We start from the raw sequence: 24172 nt of genomic DNA on the forward strand, positions 1-24172 counted from the left end.
CAGGTTGTTATTTTAGAACGAAGACGGGAAAGTTACTGTTCTTCTAGTCTTTCTTCTTGACAGTAGCAGGCGTTTTATATACAGTATGTAAAGTAATGTCTTACTCTTTATTGGTCATTGTCTTGTCTTCCTTAGAGAAAACTCAAGGGACTGACGATCACCATCACACACACCTGGCAATATGCAAAACATTAACCAGGATACCGTTTCAGACACTTTGCTTGTTTTACGCCTTTGTGGACTGACTGTCTTGTTGTTTCTGTGCCTAGATGAGAAGACATGCGGTCCTCATGAGTTCCGGTGCCAGAACAACAACTGTGTCCCGGAACACTGGAGGTGTGATGGACAGAGTGACTGTGGAGACAACACAGATGAACAGAACTGCAGTAAGTCCCTCGTTTTCGGTCTCTTGATTACGCTGGAAGGAATGAACTTGGAATGAACTTTTGTGTAATACTATATGACTTGCGTACTCCCTGACACTGTAACTAGAGCATTGTGTTTTGCGCAATCATGTGACGTAGCAAAGTGCTATCCTGTATTTGAAGCCTTCTCCAGAAATGACAATTGCACCAAAATTGAAAGTGATTGTCTGAGTATGATGCTGGATCATCTGACACAGAAAGAAAAGGGGAACGTTCAATGAAAACGCTTTGAAGGTTAAAATCCAGGTCATGTTACATGATTGCTCAAAAAACGGCGACCTAATATAACTACCAACAAGTACTTCTCCTTGGTATGATGAGGAATGCCCTGGGGAAACATGCCTCACTGTCATGCGCCTAAAATCACTGTCATTCCTTATTCCCTTACACCTCAACAGAGCCAGCCACCTGCCCCTCCAGGGACTTTGTGTGTGACAGCGGAGAGTGCATCTCTACTCGTTTCCATTGTGACGGTGACAGGGACTGTGCTGATAACTCTGATGAAAAGGGCTGTGAGACTCGCTCGTGCCCTGCGGACCAGTTCCAGTGTCTCAATCACCTCTGCATCTCCAACAAGTGGCTCTGTGACGGCCAGGAGGACTGTAAGATGGGGGAGGACGAGAGGAACTGCCAAGGACCTGGTATGAGCTCACAGACACGCTCGCACGGACACACACACACTCACACACGCACGCACGCACACACACACTTGATTACTTACTGGATAGCTGTTGGATAGCTGTTGGATAGCTGTTGGATAGCTGTTGGATAGCTGTTGGATAGCTGTTGGATATATGTTGGATAGCTGTTGGATAGCTGTTGGATATCTGTTGGATAGCTGTTGCATAGCTGTTGCATAGCTGTTGGATATCTGTTGGATAGCTGTTGGATATATGTTGGATAGCTGTTGGATATCTGTTGCTGGCTGCGGCTGTAGGTGGGGACTTGCTTTCACTGTCTTACCAAAAGCCTACAACCATGTTAATACTGCCCTCCGTTGGAAAGCATGCTTGGGTGTGTCACACACCTTGTGATAGAGGGACTGTGTGTTCATTTGTGTTCGGCAACAGTTGCCATTTTATGATGTCACCAGTAAGCATAGATACAGTTGGCTTACTGTCTTGCATTGACAGCTAGAAAATAACCCGTAATACCTTCAGAAAGAAACAGAGGTATTCCCACACGTGGACGAATTCTCCGTTGACAGCAATTACAGATTTCACTCCACTGTAGTATATCCTGACATTCACATTTATTCAGAGATTCGTAATCCCTTTGTGCTTCATTGCATGAATTGAATGTATGCCAAACTTTAAGTCTTGTGGAGAAATAAATGCAAAGCCAGAGTAGCTTCAAGGCACTTCAAATCTCGAGCAGATGGTTCGACATCAGCAAGCTGGTCTTCTCTCCTGCCTGCTAACCGAAGGTGTGAAATTAAAATGAGCTTTGTCTCTCTCACTGAGATGCCTCTGCGTCTGTCTGTCTGTCTGTCTGTCTGTCTGTCTGTCTGTCTGTCTGTCTGTCTGTCTGTCTGTCTGTCTGTCTGTCTGTCTGTCTGTCTGTCTGTCTGTCTGTCAATTCAATGTATTGGCATGACGTAACAATGTTCTATACATATTGCCAAAGCTTACTTTGGAGATTTACAATGTTAACATCATTTAAATAATAATAATCGATATTGTCAACGGGATAACAGTAACAGCAATATTCAAGGGTCAAAATAAGCATACATTGAACAATAACAATAAGCATAGAGGACATGTGCAGGTTGGTTGGTCTGTCAGACACTGTCCCTATGGCAGGCAGCAATGTAGTGTGCTGCCAACCCACAGCTCTCTGCGTCCTCCCCCAACAGGATGGGTAGCTTATTCTCATCAGAGGTCTTTGAAACATTGAATAAGGGTTTCAATTTTGGGGAACTGACTCTCTAAATTGTTTATATTTTTGACATTTTGTCAGGAAATGCAGCTCTGTCTCAGGTTCTGCTGTGGTGCAGTGGTTGCACAGCCTTTCCCCTACAGGGAGCCAGGTTTTCCTGTGTCTGCTCTTCTCAATGCCAAGACTGTGCTCACTGAGCCTGTACTTTGTCAAGGTTTTTCTAAGGTTTTGATCAGTAACCATGGTCAAATAGTTTGCCACGCTATACTGTCGATTTATGGCCAGATAGCACTGCATTTTGCTTTGTGCTTGTGTTTCCCTATAAGAAATGTCGTTTTGTTTTGATTGTGTTGTAATTTGGTTTATTCTGATTGATTTGGATGTTGTGGTCCTGAGGCTTCAGTGTATTAGTAGAACAGGTTTGTGAACTCAGCCCCAGGACCAGCTGGATGAGGGGACTTTCTCAGCTCTTGGTATTGCATGGCTTGGTAATGATATGAGAGGGGGTCGCTGTATTTTAGATGTTTTCAAAACATTATTATTAGTTGATATTGGCCTAATTCTGCCCTACATGATTATTTTGTAGTTTTGGAGGAGAATCTTACAGAACTCTCCATGCAGGGTTTCAATTGGGTTTTTGTCCCATTGGGTGAAATCTTGTTTTGCAAATGCCATAAAGTGCAATTGGTTCAATGACACATTCAATTCGTTTTAGCCTAATTTTAATAGGTATTTTAATTTTAATTTGTTTTTTAATGGCGTGGAATGCCCTGCATGCTTTCTCTCTCAGTTCATTCACTGCCTGATTAAGGTATCCAGTTGAGCTTATTTTGAAACCTAAGTAATTGTTGTGTGTGCAGTACTCTATATACTTTGGTCTACTGTAATTCCCTGAGATCTGGGAATCGGTCTGTCTCTCTCTGACTTTTCTCTGTCTGTCTGTCTGTCTGTCTGTCTGTCTGTCTGTCTGTCTGTCTGTCTGTCTGTCTGTCTGTCTGTCTGTCTGTCTGTCTGTCTGTCTGTCTGTCTGTCTGTCTGTCTGTCTGTCTGTCTGTCTGTCAATTCAATTGCTTTATTGGCATGATTAAACAATGTACACATTGCCAAAGCATACTTTGGAAATAGAATGATTCATTAACAACATCATCATAAATCATCAAGATTGTCACAAAGAGGAAAATCACTAAGAACCATAATCAAGGGTGTGGTGGGTGGGGTTGTATTAGAAATATAAATCACTAAGAAAATAAATAACACAAAGGCATGTGCAGGTTTGTTGGTCTGTCTGTCTCTCTCTCTCTCTCTCGCTCTCTCATAATAACTCGTTTTTCTATATTTTAGTACTTTCTTTCTATATTTATATGGAAAGTACCTGTGGACAGCTGTGGCTGCACTTGCACTGCAAATTCCTCCAATTGGAAGGACCACACCGTGACATGCATGAAAAAGCTTTTCCCCCTCTCTCCCAGTGAGTCCAGATGGGAGTGAGACTGAATTGCTTTGATTGGTCCAAAGTGTTCCAAAACACACTAGGAATAGCACTCAGAATGGACCCTCTGAAGCAGCTCTGTTTCTCTATCTGCAGCCATTGTTTTGCACTTGTATACCAGGTGGTGTCGTGGCCAGTTGAGAAGTATTTTCAGCACCGGTTTAATGGGGATTGTCTATGTCGTCAGCTTCTTTTGTCTAGTGTGGTCCTGAGTGGTTCAGTTGGTAAGAGCGTGGCGCTAGCAACATCAAGATTGTGGGATCAATAACTACACATAATACGATTGTATGCACTCATTGCACTGTAAGTCATTTTGAATAAAAGTGCTATGTTATCTGTTTCAGCGGTCCTTCCGTCCTGCGCCCTGAGTGAGTATGAGTGTGTCGGGGGAGGCTGTGTGTCGGCCCGCCTGAGGTGTGATGGCCAGAGAGACTGCTCAGATGGATCTGATGAGGTGAGTGCTCTCTGATGAAGCCCTGATTGTAGTCGCTGAGCCTCATCATCTGTGCGATAATGCAGGATACCTTTCATGTCTGTTTGCCTTTTAATGTATGCCATTTGTTCTTAAGGTCATCAACATCGGAAAATGTGTCCTAATTATCTTGCACCATATTTTCATGGAAAATCCCCCCCCGAAATGGTGTTGAATGATTGCTACCACTACTCATCGTTGTGTAAAATATAAAGCCTGCTTTTGTCAATCAACATCCTTATCTCTAAAATACCTGGATACAGGTAGTTTGGCCATGTTTGCCTGTTTCCTCCAAACATCAGGGTCCCTTTAGGATCTCAGTGTAATTAAAACCATGCTCTTGGTTCAGAGTCAGTAGTTCACGTCCATGCAGTGGCAGCCTACCTCTTTTAATAAGCTCTTTCTCCGCAGCCAACAGAGTCCCCTGGAGAGAGCAACGTCATCCTAGACTCATGCATTATATATTAAAGCAATTTCACCAAAGGCCAAGTTGCATGTTGATTAATTCAACCTATAACTCACAGTTTGTAACACGTCATTCTGTCATGTTGTGTAAAAATATAATGCGAATTTGATCTGAAAATGTCAATGGTCATTGTCATTCTTCGTCTTCGCCTTCTTCTTCTAAGCATACATCATAATGTAATGTTAAGGCTTGGACAAGCCTTTTTGAGACCTGGCAGTGGAATGGCTTGATGGCGGACAGGGGTGTACGTGTTTGTTGTTTTTGAGGTGTGTGTGTGTGTGTGTGTGTGTGTGTGTGTGTTGTGATCAACAGGTAAACTGTGTGAGGGAGTGCAGGGAGGATGAGTTCCTGTGCCTGAACCGAGCTCACTGCATCCCCAGCCGCTGGCACTGTGATGCCCTGCCTGACTGTGTGGATCACAGTGATGAGCATAACTGTGTCCAGGGTAAGCCTAGAAATGCACACACGCATACACACACACACACAATGTTCTTTACAACATGTGTGATGTATTATTCACTCAGTCAGTATTATGTTAATACTGTGTGTCCATTGAGGTCTCCCATCAGTCAGAGTGCTCTCTGTAATTGTGAGGAAAGGTTGATGGGTACAGTGTTGGAAAAAAGTACCCAATTGTCATACTTGAGTAAAAGTAAAGATACCTTAATAGAAAATGACTCAAGTTAAAGTGAGTCACCCAGTAAAATATTAATTGAGTAAAAGTCTAAAAGTATTTGCTTTTAAATATACTTAAGTATCAAAATGAATGTAATTGCTAAAATATACTTAAGTATCAAAAGTAAAAGTATAATTCATTTCAAATACTTTATATTAAGCAAACCAGAGAGTGCTGATTTCTTGCTTTTTTTACATTTACGGATAGCCAGAAACACTCCAACACTCAGACATTTACAAGCAAAGCACATGTGTTTAGTGAATCTGCCAGTTCAGAAGCAGTAGGAAGAGATGCACTTATCTCTTGATAAGTGCATGAACTTTCCATTTTCCTGTTCGGCTAAGCATTCAAAATGAGTAATTTGGGGTGTCAAAGACAATGTATGGAATAAAAAGTACATTATTTTCTTTAAGAATGTAGTGAAGTAAATGTACATGTTATCTAAAATATGAAAAGTAAAGTAGAGATACCCCCAAAAACTACTTAAGTAGTACTTTGAAGTATTTTTACTTAAGTACTTTACACCACTGGATGGGTGAGGCAAGTAGAAAGTGGGTTGCAGTATTAATCAATATAATGAGAAACAGCTGTTACCTCATCTTCTCAGAAAAGCATTCGAGCTCAACATATTGCAGAGGTGTAGACTCAAGTCACATAACTCTGACTCAAGTCTGACTCCAGTCACAAATTTCATGAAATGAGACTCGACTTGATAAAAAATAAAATAACTTGAGACTTGACTTCGACTTGGAGCCTCAAGATTCGGGACTCTGACTAGAGACTGATGACTTTTAAATTATCTGGCCAGGTTTGTCAGTCATTTTGAGTCACAGAGTCTCAGTGGATTACTTTCCACGCAGCCAGACACAGTAGTCGCAGCATCGCACTTGCAAAATAAACAGATTGGCTAGTGAAACACACACACTGTCCAGTGATTGGACCAGCAAACGGTCAATCAACACAGGTTGGATGAGCTAGTGAACAGATTGCTAATTTGCTGTACAGCTATAGGATCGGGTGCAGCGCAATGTCAAATTGTAGGGGGAGAAGATTGCCATAAATAAATATGCAGCTCCAAAAAAATTTGGGATAATGGAGAATATTAACTGTTTATTTGGCAAGCACACCATCAATGGGGCATCAAGCAACAATTACAAGGATAGGCCTACTGGTCTTTTGGTATGACAATCATATTTATAGGACACATCTTTAATTTTGGTGAAAAACAACATTTTGGTGAAAAATCATATTTAGGTGAAAAAACATTTTGTTTCCTACTATATTGTTTCTCTTGCAGCAGCCCACTCTTGCCGTGCGGATGAATTTATCTGTACCAACACACTGTGTAAGCTTTACATCTGGGTGTGTGATGGAGAGGATGACTGTGGCGATAACTCTGATGAAGACTCTGACATGTGTGCTAAACTGCCGTGTCCACCGAGCAGACCCTACCGCTGCAGGAACGACAGGGTGTGTCTGCGCTTGGAGCAGGTGTGCAACGGAGTCGACGACTGTGGGGACGTCTCCGATGAAGAGGACTGTGGTGAGTCCAATCACGTCTCAGTTCAAAAGTTAACAATCATTCAGATGATCACAAAGAACCCAGAATCACAGAGGTCCTCTGTTTTGTCTACATGTTTTATTTCACCTTTATTTTAGCAGGGAGCCCCATTAAGACCAACATCTATTATACAAGGGAGTCTTGTACATACACAATTTACAAATATAACATCTTACAAACATACAAGATTCCAAATCTTACTCAAGAGAAACAATCCCATTCCTCAGCAAAGAGGTCCCTAATCAATCGTTTGAACTGCTCAAGAGGCACCATTACATCTAGTTATACGTATAGCTGACTAATAGCTATTGTGTGCGCACGCAAGCACACGTCCATCATTGTTGGTGTAAAAACATTCAAGCTGGAGATAGCAATAGCCTAGCTATGGTGTTGAAACATGCCTGTTCTGTCTTTGGCCCCATGGCTGTTACCTTCTCCTTCTCCCCCTGGCTTGTCCTGTATCCTGGATCAGAAGACGTGATGCAGACCCCAAGGCCCTGTGGTAAGGTGGAGTTCACCTGCAGTAACCATCGCTGCATCCCGCAGCAGCTGCAGTGTGACCTGTTCGATGACTGTGGAGACGGGGGCTCGGATGAACAGGACTGTAAAGGTGGTACGTGGCTTCTAAAGTCTCCCGCTCTTCCTTTGTCTCTCTATCTCTCTTTCTTTCAAAAATATCCCTCGCTCGATATCGATCTCGCTCTCTGTATCTGTCTCCGTCTCTCCACCTCTCTGTATTTAGATGTCTCTCTCTCTCTCTACGCCTGTCTGTCTCTGCTCATTTCAGTTCAGGTTCAGTTAATTGCAGTACTCCCAAGAAAGATTGTATAAGGAAGGAACAGAGGAAGGAAGGCAGGATAAGTCCTACAAAATCTTCAAAATAAATGCTCTCTCCTGTATCGAACATTCTGAAATAAAAGCATAGCTGAAATAAAACATAAAGTAATGCGTTCTAGCCCCTGATTTTGGCCACCGTCAGCATTTGGGGCGGCAGGTAGTCTAGTGGTTAGAGCGTTGGGCCAGCAACCGAAAGGTTGCTGGATCGAATCCCCGAGCTGACAAGGTAAAAAATCTGTTGTTCTGAACATGGCAGTACACTGTTCCCCTGTAGGCTGTCATTGTAAATAAGAATTTGTTCTTAACTAACTTGCCTGGTTAAATTAAAAATTATCTGTTCACTCAGGGTATGTTTATTCCCAGCACGTGGAGTACTCTACTTACAAAAGCTGAATGAGAGAGAAAAGGGCTGTGCTAATGGGTGTTTTTATTATTCAAATCACCATGTTACACTTTCAGTTTATTAACCAATGCACTCTCTTAGAGAAAAATATATGACAGGGTTCTTCGGCTGTCCCCATAGTAGAACCCTTTGAAGAACCTTATTGGTTCCAGGCCGAACCCTTTTGGGTTCCATGTAGAAACCAAAAACGGTTTTACCTGGAACCAATAAGGGTTCTTCTGCGGGGATAGCCGAAGAGCCCATTTTGGGACCCTTTTTTCTAAGAGTGCACAAACAGCATCCAACCTACACGATATATGATGTGTTATTGTGATGTCCGTGTTTTATACAGCGGTTTCCAAGGAAGGAGTATGTGGAGAGAGAGTGGGTCTATGTGGAGATGACGCATTCTGCAATAATACACTCTGTCAGTGTAAGGCTGGCTTTCAGAGGAGCCAGACGACGAGACAATGTGAAGGTACAGTACAGTGATGATGTCGCCTTTGATCTTCTCTGTCTCAGGGTTTTCTTTTGCATTCACTTGCTGCTAAGAGTTTGAAATGTTAAGTTGCCTTTCAAATAGAGAGCAGACAGCAAGAAGGCCACACTTTACAGTACGTTCAAGTCTGTCCTTATCACTGCAGAAAAGCTCTGATAGCTCCTGTTCACTGGACAATGGCAATGCGTAGCGTAGCTACTCTGCCTTTGCTTTCTTTTTGATAAATGTGTTGGACAAGTTGTAGATACGAACTATCAAAGATAACCTCTTAGGAGTAGTACAAATGCTATCTCTGTATATTGAAGGACAGAGCTCAGACAGAATTGTGGCGAAATCTCTTTTAATTATTTGTGGCTTGATGGGAATTATAGCCTTCCTTCTTTATCTTTTTCTCAGAGATCAATGAATGCCTTCAGTTTGGCATGTGCTCTCACTACTGTACCAATACTAAAGGATCCTTCAAATGCACATGTGACCGTAACTTTAAAGAAATCGATGGTGAATGTATAACCAAAGGTAAGAGCTTACCATTACTATTTGGATTACATATACATTACATAATCAGATGCATGGCAATTTGATATTCACACATCACATCAAAATTCTACTTAACTATGCTTGATCAATTATGCATCACAATTATTCTGATTGCTACGATCTGTTTTGATTCAAATATGCTAATTGTGTAGTCTGGAATGTACACTCTTTATTTATATTATTTCCTTTGTGTTTTTTCTTCTACCTTAATGAACTCAACGGGCAGGACCAGAGGATCAAGTGCTCTACGTTGCTAATGACACTGAAATCCGAAGTTTTGTCTATCCGTTTAAGCAGAGCCACGGACAGAAACTGCATCCTCGCATCGAGGACAATGCTAAAATCATTGGGATGGACGCTCTTTTTCACCGACACAAGTTTGTCTGGGCCACACAGTTTAACCCTGGTGGAATGTTTTACAAAGACATCGTAGACAGAAGTCTCACTAAATCAAATAGCGGAATCATAGTAAGTAAAGGGTTTGAGTGGGCTGGAGGTGGAGGGTTATTACTTATTATAAACTAGGTAGTTCAAGCCTTGAATGCTGATTGGCTGAAAGCCGTGGTATATTAGACCATATACATTCTAAATATGCTCCCAACAATTTAAATAGCGGAATCATAGTAAGTAAAGGATTTGAGTGGGCTAGAGGTGGAGGGTTATTACTTAATGTAATCATTGTTATTACTGTATCTGAATGTTTTAGTTTGTATCTGTTAATTCACACTCTAAATATGCTCCCAACAATTAAGTTGTACCCGTTAAATTGTTGGGAGCATAATTTAGTATGTGACTTTATTTTTTTATACAGTTTACCCTCAGTCAGCACCTCTATAAACATTTTTGGGTTCCCATTAACATATTCATCTATTACATATTAACAGTGTTGGGATTAGTTACTTGGAAAATGTAATATATTACTTTGTGGAAAGTAATGCATTATATTACTTGTTATAGTACTTTGTGATACTTTGTGATAAATCCTTAACTCTCGCAGTTTGTTTGACAGTCGAAGGGAGCAAGGCGAGCCATTCACGTTCTATCAAAGATAGGCTACTTACTAACTCAGATTTGATCACTAATTTCTCGTTTTGCATGCATGTCCTAGACAATTACAGTTTCAAGATACAATACATACTAATATGTATATACCAATACGTACAGGGGGAAAAGAAACAAACAAGATATAAAATTTAAATTTTTAAAAAACATACAAATAAAAAAGAACAAAACGGATTAAAGACATGTTTCACTGTTTACAAATTCAGTCAGTCTATTCAAATTTTATTCTCAAAGGCTCCCAACCCAGAGCCACATAGGAAAACAGATTGTTTAAAAAGACAGAGAAGGACAGTGCTATCTCCCATCCACAAGACCAAACATTGTTGTTAAATTAGCTCTTGCAAGTGGGACATAGCATGTGACCAATTGACCAGAGTTTCGGGCTTGGCCCTGCACAGTCTGGCAGTGGCTCTTTCCAGCTGTGCAATGTCCAAGTACATAAGCAACCAAAATCTGCAAAGGGCAATACCCAGTTCAAACCAATTCCTTAGAATAGTTTTTTTGCCTGCTGTTATTGCAGCCATAACAATCCGCCTCACTTGATAAGATAACGAAATGCTAGGGCTACAAACAAGCAAGAGGAGGGATGGGCCTTGCAGGTATGTTCCTGCCTTGAATAACATTTCTAATATTAACAACATGAACCCGAAGAGTCTTCACTGGTACACAGCTCCAAAACATATGCATATAATTGCCCTCCTCAGATTGGGTACATTTATTACATCAATTATTTCAATAAAGAGTGGTAGCCTGGTTTATGGTCCTGTAGGTTTTCAACACTGTACGGAGTCTGAGATAATAATACAAAAAAAGATATGAAATAAAAAGGAAGAACCAGGGAGAGAATATTACTTTTTCAGATCTTGAACAAAACCCGTGCAGGTTGAAGATATCCTTCAAAACATGATTACCTTGCTTAGACCAAGGAGGGAAGTTAACGGGCATAGAGCCTGATAAAATAAAATAGTTATTGCAAATAGGAGATAACTCGGGAAATTTACAAGGTTCCCAGATAATTGTTAGTTTGGTACCAAACAGTCAATGTATTTTTTTGCAATCGATCCCATAAAAGATGAGGCGGTACTTTGCTTTATCCCAGAATAAGGATCCCAGAATATTAATGCCCATGATTTTGGAATTAGACATTCGACGAGCAGCTGTCCACATACTTTTGGTCAAGTAGTGTATTCCTATGTCCTTAAAGAATGAATGAATTAATACTGGGGTGTATATTCATTTCAATAACCAAAACTCTCACATAAAGAGTAACACGAAATGGAGACCATCTACTTAGAGCTTTATTTTCTCTAATGTGGCACTAAAATTCTCATTAACCATGACTTTCAAATTGGATCGAATTGAAATGCCCAGTTATGTAAATCCCTAAAGTGATAGGTAAAGAGGGTAATGTGACTTGTTTGGCTGTGGGGTTTAGAGGCATATAGCCAGAGAAGGAGCCAAATTCTTTAGAGGTCAAGTACGGGTGATATACTGTGCATTCAGAAAGAATTCAGACCCCTTGACTTTTTCCACATTTTCTTACGTAACAGCGTTATTATTATTCTAAAATTGATTAAATAGTTTTTATTCCTCATCAATCTACACACAATACCCCATAATGACAAATCAAAAACAGGTTTTTATAAATTTTTGCAAATATATAAAATAATCTAAACTGAAATATCACATATACATAAGTATGCAGGCCCTTTACTCAGTACTTTGTTGAAGCACCTTTGGCAGCGATTACAGTATCAAGTCTTCTTGGGTATGACACTACAAGCTTAGCACATCTGTATTTTGGCAGTTTCTCCCATTCTTCTCTGCAGATCCTCTCAAGCTCTGTCAGCTATTTTCATGTCTCTCCAGAGATGTTCGATCGGGCTCTGGCTGGGCCACTCAAGAACATTCAGAGACTTTCCCGAAGCCACTCCTGTGTATTCTTGGCTGTGTGCTTAGGGTTGTTGTCCTGTTGGAAGGTGAACCTTTGCCCAAGTCTGAGGTCCTGAGCGCTCTGGAGCAGGTTTTCATTAAGGATCTCTCTGTACTTTGCTTCGTTCATCTTTCGCTCGATCCTGACTAGTCTCTCAGTGCTTGACGCTGAAAAACATCCCCACAGCGTCATGCTGCCACCACCATGCTTCACCGTAGGGATGGTGCCAGGTTTCCTCCAGATGTGACACTTGGCATTCAGGCCAAAGAGTTCAATCTTGGTTTCATCAGACCAGAGAATCTTGTTTATCATGGTCTGGGAGTCTTAAGGTGCCTTTTGGTAAACTCCAAGCGGGCTGTCATGTGCCTTTTACTGAGGATTGGCTTCCATCTAGCTACTCTACCATAAAGGCCTGATTGGTTGAGTGCTGCAGAGATGGTTGTCATTCTGGAAGATTCTCCCATCACAGCAGAGGAACTCTGGAGCTCTATCAGAGTGACCATCGCGTTCTTGGTTACCTCCCTGACCAAGGCCCTTCTACCCCGATTACTCAGTTTGGCCTGGAGGCCAGCTCTAGGAAGAGTCTTGGTGGTTCCAAACTTCTTCCATTTAAAAATGATGGAGGCCACTGTGTTCTTGGGGACCTTTTATTTTTGTACCCTTCACCAGATCTGTGACTCGAAACAATCCTGTCTCGGAGCTCTACAGACAGTTCCTTTGACCTCATGGCTTGGTTTTTGCTCTGACATGCACTGTAAACTGTGGGACCTAATACAGTTGAAGTCGGAAGTTTACATACACTTAGGTTGGAGTCATTAAAACTCGTTTTTCAACCACTCCACAAATTTCTTGTTAACAACCTACTGTTTTGGCAAGTCGGTTAGAACATCTACTTTGTGCATGACACAAGTAATTTTTACAACAATTGTTTACAGACAGATTATTTCACTTATAATTCACTATTATCACAATTCCAGTGGGTCAGAAGTTTACATACACGAAGTTGACTGTGCCTTTAAACAGCTTGGATCCAAAAAATGATGTCATGGCTTTCGAAGCTTTGATAGGCTAATTGACATCATTTGAGTCAATTGGAGGTGTACCTGTGGATGTATTTCAAGGCCCACCTTCAAACTCGGTGCCTCTTTGCTTGACATAATGGGAAAATCAAAAGAAATCAGCCAAGACCTCAGAAAAAAAATTGTAAACCTCCACAAGTCTGGTTCATCCTTGGGAGCAATTTCCAAATGCCTGAAGGTACCACGTTCATCTGTACAAACAATAGTATGCAAGTAAAAACGCTGTGGGACCACACAGCCGTCATACCGCTCAGGAAGGAGACACGTTCTGTCTCCTAGAAATGAATGTACTTTGGTGCGAAAAGTGCAAATCATCCCAGAACCACAGCAAAGGACCTTGTGAAGATGCTGGAGGAAACAGGTACAAAAGTATCTATATCCACAGAAAAACTAGTCCTATATCGACATAACCTGAAAGGCCTCTCAGCAAGGAAGAAGCCGCTGCTCCAAAACCACCATAAAAGCCAGACTACGGTTTGCAACTGCACATGGGGACAAAGATCGTACTTTTTGGAGAAATGGCCTCTGGTCTGATGAAACAAAAATAGAACTGTTTGGCTATCGTTATGACCATTGTTATGTTTGGAGGAAAAAGGGGGAGGCTTGCGAGTCGAAGAACACCATCCCAAATGTGAAGCACGAGGGTGGCAGCATCATGTTGTGGGTGTGCTTGGTGCAGGAGGGACTGGTGCTTTTCACAAAATAGATGGCATCATGAGGAAAGAAAATGATGTGGATATATTGAAGCAACATCTCAAGACAGACAAAGTTAAGGCTTGGTCGAAAATGGGTCTTCCAAATGGACAATGACCCAAAGCATACTTCCAAAGTTATGGCAAAATGGCTTAAGGACAACAAAGTCAAGGTATTAGAGTGGCCATCACAAAGCACTGACCTCAATCCTATAGGAAATGTGTGGGCAGAACTGAAAAAGCGTGTGTGCGCAAGGAGGCCTTCAAACCTGACTCAGTTACACCAGCTCTGTCAGGAGGAATAGGCCAAAATTCACCCAACTTATTGTGGGATGCTTGTGGAAGGCTACCCAAAATGTTTGACCCAAGTTAAACAATTTAAAGGCAATGCTACCAAATACTTATTGAGTGTATGTAAACCTCTGACCCACTGGCAACGAGGTGAAAGAAATAAAAACTGAAATAAATCATTCTCTCTTTTATTCTAACATTTCACATTCTGAAAATAAAGTGGTGATCCTAACTGACCCAAGACAGGGAATTTTTATTAGGATTAAATGTCAGGAATTGTGAAATTGTGAAACTGATTTGGCTAAGGTGTATGTAAACTTCCGACTTCAACTGTATATACGGGTGTGTGCCTTTCCAAATTATGCCCAATCAATAGAATTTACCACAGGTTGACTCCAAGTTGTAGAAACATCTCAAGGATGATCAATGCAAACAGGATGCACCTGAGCTGTTAGGGTCTGTGTGTAGCTTGTGTAGAGGAGTCAGGTGCAGGACAGCAGATATGAGTAAGTAAACGTAATTTACTCAAAAATAGGCAAATACAATACAAATAAGCAAGCCCACATAACGGACCGAATAACATACAAACAATCACTCACAAAAAACCATGGGGGAACAGAGGGTTAAATCATGAGCATGTAATTGGGGAAGTGAAACCAGGTGTGTAAAACAAAGACAAAACAAATGGAAAATGAAAAGTGGATCAGCGATGGCTAGAAGGCCGGTGACGTCGACCGCCGAACGCCGCCCGAACAAGGAGAGGGACCGACTTCGGCGGAAGTCGTGACATGAGCTAAATTTTGAGTCTCATACCAAAGAGTCTGAATACTTAAGTAAATAAGGTATTTCTGTTTTTTATTTTTCAGAAATGTGTACACATTTCTAAAAACCTGTTCACTTTATTGTGTGTAGATTGATAATAAAAAAAATGTTGTAATACATTTTAGAATAAGGCTGTAACGTAACAAAATGTGGAAAAAGTCAAGGGGTCTGAATACTTTCTGAATGAACTGTAGAATTAAAGACATCGGACAAATAGAGTAAGATGTCATCAGCATGCAGGGAGATATGGTGGACTGTTTCTTTGATCGTAATAGGCTAAATGTTCATGTTTTGCATAATAAGCTAGCAGTTCTAATTAAAGCGGAAATAGGCCAGGACTCAGAGGACAACCCTGTCATGTCTTTGTAGGACAATCTCTGGGGCAGCGGAATGGCCAGTCTGGACACGGGTAGTGGGGCCTGTATATAGGGTGCTGACAAACGCAACAATTTCAATGATTTTACTGAGTTACAGTTCATATAAGAAATCAATCAAGTGAACTAAATCCATTAGGCACCATTCTATGGACTTCACATGACTGGGCAGGGGCACAGCCATGGGTGGGGCTGGGAGGGCATAGGCCCACCCACTGGGGAGCCAGGCCCAGACAATCTGAATTTGTTTTTCCCCACAAAAGGGCTTAATTTCAGACAGAATTACTCCTCAGTTTCATCAGCTGTCCGAGTGGCTGTTCTCAGACGATCCAGTATGTGAAGCAAAGGAGAAATGCTCACTAACAGGGATGTAAACAGATTTGTGAACAAAATTTGAGAGAAATATGCTTTTTGTGCATCTGGAAAATGTATGGGTTCTTTTATGTCAACTCATGAAACATGGCAATAACATTTTACATGTTGCGTTTATATTTTTGTTCAATATAATTAATGATGACCCGAAGCCAAAATGTTCCAACACAGCCCATTCCACATGGTCAAACACCTTCTCTGCATCTAATGAGAGGACAGCGTAAGCCTGTGGTTGAGAGGTGGAGTCTATAATATGGAATAGGTAGGATATGTTGTCTGAGGCCAACCGACCCTTTATGAATCGTGATTGGTCTGAATGAACCAATGATGATGTGCAAGTCTCTAGTCTTTTTGACAAGACCTTCGCAAGGAGTTTAAAATCGCATTTCAAAAAGGGCCTGTAGCTTGAACAATCAAGTGGGTTTTTAATAGCAAGGAAATAATAGCTGGGTTTTTTTTGTCCCTATGGAATGTCCCAATCTCCAGCGAGTGGTTGATTGCGTCTAGTAATACAGATCGGACTAAATGGCACACAGCCAACAATAATTCAGGAGCGATACCATCCAACCCTGGAGACTTGGATTTTGACATTGAATCTAAGGCTGTTTTCAGTTCTGCCAAGGATATGTGGGCATCTAATAAACTGACTTGATTAAGAATTCCCTACCACCATTTCTTAAAACTTGTGAATCCTGGAGACATCTCAAAATAAATCGATAATGGAGAATGGTCAGATAACAGAATAGTTAAAACCTCTGCATGGGATGTACATTTCAGAAAAACAGGGGCGGTGAAGACATAATCAATTGGTGAGAAAGACTGATGATGGGGAGAAAATAAGATCATCTCAGCACAAGGATTTCTTAGGGGCCAGGCATCTAAAAAGGTCTTAATATAATTTGAAGGTGCCCAGAGTTCCAAGATATTAGCACTGGTGGTATTAATAGTAGGATCTAGAGTCAAGTTAAAATCTCCCCCAAGGATGGTCACTGAGACTGGGAAGTCTAACAATTTAGCTTCAGGTCTTCAAAAAAGGATTTATCAAAAGCATTTGGTGCGTAAATAGAGGACAAACATAATGTAGTGCCATTAATAGTAACAGAGGTATAACAATACTGTTATGTCTCCCCCAGAGAGCCCCACCTTCATATTAAGATTCCTCTTAATTACAATCATAGCACCTTCGGTTTTGTTTGGGGCACAAGAGTAGGCTATTATCTTATCAATAGACTTCAGAACATATTGTATATCAGTGGCTTTCAAATGGCTCTACTGTAGGTAGCCGAAATCAATATTTTTTACATTGTAAGTACTCTAAACAAGTTAAGACGAATCAAATCAAATCAAAATGTATTTGTCACATGCGCCGAATATAACAGGTGTAAACCTTACAGTGAAATGCTTACTTATAAGCCCTATCCAACAATGCAGTTTAAAGAAAAATAAGTGTTGAGTAAAAAAATGTTAAATAAGAAATAGTTAAAGAGCAGCAGTAAAATAACAGTAGCGAGGCTATATACAGGGGGTAAGGGTACAGAGTCAATGTGCGGGGGCACAGTTTAGTCTATCCATGAGTTAGCTTGAGATGTAAATATATCCAAGAGCCTGTGATTTGAAAACACTTTGCACAGAGTTGAGGTAGAAATACTGTTTAGACAGACATAAAATAGAAACATGAAATAAAACCCCAAATTGATCGTGCAGACTACAATTGTGAATGCATACAATTCAATAGTATTAAAATGTAATTAAATTAACCAACAGAAAAAAATTAATAGAAAAGGCCAGTATGCCAGGGGACAAAAGGGTTTACCCCCGATAGAGCGACGGACCGTAGACCTGAGTTGGCAATCCCTTGGATGCTGACACAGTATGAAGTGTTGCGCTGTCATACGGGCTGCTTAATTATCCATATATACTTTAAGCCAAACATCTGTAAAGATTTCCTATCTTTTTATTCAAAATCTTTCTCGAGCCACCAGTTCTGGTTATAGACCGCACATAGGCTACACGGACCCATAGAGATGTATTATTGGCGAACGTGCAATCATTGGACAACAAACTGGACGATCTATGATTAAGACTGTCCTAACAACGGGACATTAACTGTAATATCTTATATTTCACCGAGGCATGGCTGAACAACGACATGGATAATATAGAGCTGGTTAGCTTCTCCGTACATTGGCATGACATAGCAGCTACGTCTGGTAAGACAAGGGGCGGGTGTGTGTGTCTATTTGTCAATAACTGCTGGTGCGCGATGTCAAATATTAAAGAAGTCACGAGGTATTGCTCGCCTGTGGTAAAATACCTAATGTTAAGTTGTGTACCACACTATCTACCAAGAGAGTTCTCATCTATATTATTCGTAGCCGTCTATTTACTAACACAAACCGATGATGGCACTAAGACCGCACTCATTGAGCTGTATAAGGTCATAAGCAAACAAGAAAATGATCCTTCATAAGCTGCGATCCTAGTGGCCGGGGACTTTCATGCAGACAAACTTAAATATATTGTCATAGATTCCAGTCACCCAAGTCATAGACTGTTCTCCCTGCTACCACACCGCAATTGGTACCGGAGCGCAAAGTCTAGGACCAAAAAGCTCCTTAACAGTTTCTACCACCAAGCCAAGACTGCTGAACAATTAATCAAATGGCCACCCAGACTATTTATATTGACACCCCCCCCCCCCCACACCCACCTTTGTTTTTACACTGCTGCTACTGCTACTCTGTGTTTATTATCTATGCATAGTCACTTTACCCCTACCTACATGTACAAATTACCTCGACTAACCTGTACCCCCGCACATTGACAACCTTGAATATATTACATTCGTTTTGATGGTAGCAATTCCAAGTTCCACACTGTAATACGACAGCCATGAGTGTAGCAAAGCGAGACGATTTCCTCAGTGGGTCTCTATACTCCTTAACTTCTCTGCCTATGAGACCAGAACAGAACAGGATCTAACAGCCACTCAATATCTCTGACATTAATTGGTTTGATTTGAGCCCTGGGAATGGGAGTGAAGGGGACAGAAAGCCCCCAAAGACCACACTGTGTGACTTCAAAGAGCACCGTAGCACTGATTTGACACTTGAACTGAAATTACACTATATATACAATAGTATGTGGACACCCCTTCAAATGAGTGGATTTGGCTATTTCAGCCACACCCATTGCTGACCGGTGTATAAAATCGAGCACACAGCCATGCAATCGCCATAGACAAACATTGGCAGTAGAATGGCCTTACTGAAGAGCTCAGGGACTTTCAACGTGGCACTGTCATAGGATGCCGTCTTTCTAACAAGTCAGTTCATCAAATTTCTTCCCTCCGAGAGCTGCCCCAGTCAACTGTAAGTGCTGTTATTGTGAAGTGGAAACATCTAGGGGCAACAACGGCTCAGCCGCAAAGTCGTAGGCCACACAAGCTCACAGAATGGGACCGGCGACTGCTGAAGCGCGTAGTGGGTAAAAATGATCTGTCCTCGGTTGCAACACTCACTACCGAGTTCCAAACTGCCTCTGGAACCAACGTCAGCACAATAACTGTTCGTCTCACCATGCGCAATGCCAAGCGTCAGCTGGAGTGGTGTAAAGATGGCCTCCTTTGGACTCTGGAGCAGTGGAAACGTATTCTCTGGAGTGATGAATCACGCGTCACCATCTGGCAGTCCGACAGATGAATCTGGGTTTGGCGGACGCCAGGAGGATGCTCCCTGCCCAAATGCACAGTGCCAACTGTAAAGTATGGTGAAGGAGGAATAATGGTCTGGGACTGTTTTTCATGGTTCAGGCTAGGACCCTTAGTTCCAGTGAAGGGAAATCTTAACACTACAGCATACATTTCAGACGATTCTGTGCTTCCAACTTTGCGGCAACAGAATGGGGAAGGCCCTTTCCTGTTTCAGCATGACAATGCCCTCATGCACAAAGCAAGGTCCATAAATAAATGTTTTGTTGAGATCGGTGTAGAAGAACTTGACTAGCCTGCACAGAGCCCTGACCTCAACCCCATCAAACACCTTTGGGATGAATTGGAACGCTGGCTGTGAGCCAGGCCTAATTGTACAACATCAATGCCCCACCTCACTAATGCTCTTGTGGCTGAATGGAAGCAAGTCCCCGCAACAATGTTCCAACATTTAGTGGAAAGCCTTCGCAGAAGAGTAGAGGCTATTATAGCAGCAAAGAGGGGACCAACTCTATATTAATGCCCATGATTTTAGAATGAGATGTTTGACAAGCAGATGTCCACATACTTTTGGTCATGTAGTGTATTTTGACAGAGAGAGAGAGAAAGGGAGAGAGAGAAAATGTGTGTGCCTACATGCTCTAAGTTTGTAAATCAATTTCCAGGTAAGGAGGATGAAAGTCATGTCAGTAAATGTGTAAACACATTCTTCTTCTCCAGTGTCCTGACTTCAGAAGGCCCAGGGATATATCTGCAGATTGGGTGACTGGCAACATTTACTGGACAGACCACTCCAGGATGCATTGGTTCAGCTACTACAACGCCCACTGGAGGAGGCTCAGATATTCCATCAACGTGGGCCAGCTGGGAGGGCCAAACTGCTCTCGTCTCATCACAGACATCGCCGGGGAGCCTTACTCTATCACTGTTAACCCAGCTCAAGGGTAAGATTAATCCTTACATTAATTACATTTTAGTCATTTAGCAGATGTTCCTAGCAATTGACAATTAGTTCAATCAACTAAAGTTGCTAGGTAAAACAACCACATATCAGATTGCCAATTTTTGGACTATATTTTCTCTTTGGGCAGATACACAACAAATTATGCCTGGCCCTCTGCCCTGTCTTTATTACCTGCTATAATTACCTGTTCTTCCTTTACTTACTTCCTGTACTTCCTATAGGATGATGTACTGGACAGTGGTAGGAGACCACTCCCACATCGAGGAGGCTGCCATGGATGGGTCTATGAGGAGAATCTTAGTGGAGAAGAACCTTAGGAGACCCAGTGGTAGGTGCTCTCGAACTTCTGGCCATGTGACATAACAATACCTTCAGGAAGCACCCATAAGCAGGAAGTATGGAGCTGTGTACTTGTATGTTTATTTTCTACATATCATATCTATTCTATTCAATATCCTGTTTCTTTTAGTGTAGAGGGATACATTTGCATAGAATGCAGCACTTGTCAGAAGGAAAGTTTGCTGCACTTTACAACAGCTCATATAGAGCGACTAGTATGTTTTAAATCTTCACAGGACTTGCCATTGATTATTTCAACCAGCGATTGTACTGGGCTGATACAGAGTTGTCTGTGATTGGGAGCGTTCGATTTGATGGATCGGACTCTGTGGTGGTGGTGAGCAGTACACATGGTGAGCAAAGCACAGACTAACACAGAAGACATGCATGTCCTTAACCCTTTACACTCGTTGAAATTGGCCCATGTGGATAGGGCTAAATGTAAATGTCTCCTACAGAAGAAATATGGAAATCGTATGCATAACCATGGTAGCAATTAAAAGGGAACAGTTTGGGGATTATGGGAAAATGATTAGACTAAAAGTGATGACACAACAGTTCACCTAACACAAGACTAAATCCAAACATTACACTTTTGAATTTATGTGCATTTTACATTTTTGTTGATAACTAAATCTGAAAATGCTCTGGATATATTCAGTAACATGATAAGAATATTCTTGGAAAATTTGGGGTAGGTGCAACATGAGACAAAAAAGGACGGGTTTGAGTGAGAGGTCTTACTGGTGTTTCCAAGTGGTCACACACCTCTCCAAAGTGTGCACAGATCCTAAGTAATTTCAATGAAGTCAAATAACGTCTTCAACTATAAGGTACTTTTTTTTAGCTCTGCTGGCTGTGCCGTTGAGGAATTAGAGCAAGCACACTTGTAGTTGTTTTGTTTGGAACACAGCCCTGCATCCCCGCCTTTACACAATTACTGTTGTTGTTCACGCAATCCAAAAATGGTCCATTTTATAAATCGTAATGTGGCTCAGGTGGGCATGGCTGGTTGAAAGCATGTTCTATTGCCAACATGACTAGCTAAATTATAAAATACGATCTTAGAGTGTTAGGCTTTCTCCAAGGCAATTCAGAGAAGCAGGTCATAATTTTGGTGCGCATAGAATGGAGTCATGAGTGCATTGAGATGCGTGTGCCGCTGCAAATTCGCTTCACATTACAACAAACAGGCTCATTCTATTCAGGACAACCCGGGAATAAAGCCATGTCATCTTGTAACTGTACATCAAACATAGTGATCCTGAATGTTGACACTGTATATAACATGAGTTTCATGATGTGTGAAGCGCTCATTTGGACTCGCGGGTGTTTGGCATCAAAGCAGTATTATTTTTTTTGAATCCTCAACATCTCGTCTTTCAAAATACATTGAGTCATCTTAATTTACGGCGTTTCCGTCGCTCAGACAGCCAAGAATGTGCTTAAGTTAGCGGGAGGGATGGGGGTGAAATATCGCGTGTGGTGCTCAAGTTCAGAGTGGCTGTCAGTCAACCCCCATACAGAGCTCTGACGCCATGTACTGTATAGCATGTTACTCTACAGCCTGTATAGCATGTTACTGTTACTGTACAGCCACTTCTTTCCAATGTAGGTGCTTATCAGCGTCCAAATCTGCCATTTTCAACCCTTATACAGGTACGAGAGGAAAGGCCTACGTTGCAGGTTGCATCTTCTTTAATTGTCCATTCCCTCAAGTTGTTGTCGTTCTTATCAAATGCGCTCGACTCATCGCTTCAAGGGTGGAGGGTAGAGCGATAGAACATTTAGCTAAATATTTTTTTATGTTATTTGGAATTCAGATGAATTATTGATGGGCCCATTTTCTCACTTACTAGTCTAGTGTTACAGTTGTTACCACTTGTTCTGTCCCAAGGTCTTTCCCAGCCTGTAAGGATTGATATCTTTGAGGACTATATCTATGGGATCGGGATGAGGAATGATGTCTTCCGGGTCCATAAGTATGGAAAACAGCCAATGGAACGGCTCCATCTGGGAGTAGAGAGACCCTCCATTATCTTGGTCCTCCATCGATTCAAACAGCAAGACGGTAGGCTTTATCAATCGCTTTCTCTTTCCCTATTTTCTCTCTTTCTGTCTCTCTCACTGTCTGTCTGTCTCTTTGTCTCTCTCAATATCTCTGGCTCCCTCTCCCTTTCCTCTCCTATTCCCTCTCTCCAATGACTGCTGGCAGTTGTTTGTTTACTGTCGTCTGGTCCTGTGGGTGTTCTGTGAGAGTTGAATGACAATGTGGTCATCTGTTTGGTGGGACTGTACTGCATGCCTCTGTATGCCACTTCTAAGGGCCAGTTGAAGCCCTCCCTCATGCATCATTATCCCTAGCTCCAGCCCAGAGGATCACACTGTTATTCTCTCTCAGTTAAACACAATAAAAAGGATCTCATGTTTGACTTTGAAACGTTTGAGACTTTCATATGACAGAATATGAATTTGTCTTAGTGTGTGTCATCTATATATTCATTATTTGTGTCTGTGTTAGATAGTGTAAAAGGCACAGACAGCACAGAATATGCTAACTGCAACCAACCAGGTCCACTCAAACAACACAGTGGTACAGTGCACAGTCGTCTACGTACTACACTCTACAAACTCACATATCCTGCTTTCTAACCTTTATCCCATTGGCCGTGTCAGTGTCCAATCCGTGCCTAAGGATGGACTGTGATTTCCTGTGTCTACTCAACCCTGCCGGAGCCAGCTGTTTCTGTCCTGAGGGGACCACGCTAATAAACAGGACTTGCAGGGACACCAACACATCAGGTACAGTAAGACACCAATGTGTTCAGTATAGTACACCTACCTGTCAACCAGCTAGCTATTCAATGAGAAGGGACGCTAACATCTCAGTACCGTAGGCTGCAGGGACACTAACATCCCAGTACAGTAGGCTGCAGGGACACTAACATCCCAGTACAGTAGGCTGCAGGGACACTAACCTCCCAATACAGTAGTCTGCAGGGACACTAACCTCTCAGTTCAGTAGGCTGCAGGGACACTAACATCCCAGTACAGTAGGCTGCAGGGACACTAACATCTCAATACAGTAGGATGCAGGGACACTAACATCCCAGTACAGTAGGCTGCAGGGACACTAACATCCCAATACAGTAGGCTGCAGGGACACTAACCTCTCAGTACAGTAGACTGCAGGGACACTGACCTCTCAGTACAGTAGGCTGCAGGGACACTAACCTCTCAATACAGTAGGCTGCAGGGACACTAACCTCTCAGTACAGTAGGCTGCAGGGACACTAACATCTCAATACAGTAG

At 41.8% G+C, this 24172-nt stretch overlaps 1 protein-coding gene across 5 annotated transcripts in view; it reads left to right on the top strand.

Moving 5' to 3' along the window:
• The window catches only part of LOC115195967 (low-density lipoprotein receptor-related protein 1B-like), a 196818-nt gene that overhangs the window by 160207 nt on the left and 12439 nt on the right, over positions 1-24172 (top strand). For 2 of the 5 annotated variants that reach the window (XM_029756356.1, XM_029756360.1), the window contains exons 67-80: positions 270-386; positions 824-1066; positions 4137-4246; positions 5043-5175; positions 6704-6949; positions 7440-7580; positions 8539-8664; positions 9082-9201; positions 9449-9690; positions 20277-20500; positions 20742-20848; positions 21096-21212; positions 22757-22930; positions 23536-23661. In XM_029756356.1, coding sequence (XP_029612216.1) covers positions 270-386; positions 824-1066; positions 4137-4246; positions 5043-5175; positions 6704-6949; positions 7440-7580; positions 8539-8664; positions 9082-9201; positions 9449-9690; positions 20277-20500; positions 20742-20848; positions 21096-21212; positions 22757-22930; positions 23536-23661 — 2226 coding nt within the window. The remainder of the gene's footprint in view (positions 1-269; positions 387-823; positions 1067-4136; positions 4247-5042; positions 5176-6703; positions 6950-7439; positions 7581-8538; positions 8665-9081; positions 9202-9448; positions 9691-20276; positions 20501-20741; positions 20849-21095; positions 21213-22756; positions 22931-23535; positions 23662-24172) is intronic. The other 3 variants (XM_029756358.1, XM_029756361.1, XM_029756357.1) reach the window with 2 other exon arrangements.

The sequence above is a fragment of the Salmo trutta genome, chromosome 6 (genome assembly GCF_901001165.1).
Source record: "Salmo trutta chromosome 6, fSalTru1.1, whole genome shotgun sequence".
In the NCBI taxonomy this organism is placed as follows: Eukaryota; Metazoa; Chordata; class Actinopteri; order Salmoniformes; family Salmonidae; genus Salmo; species Salmo trutta.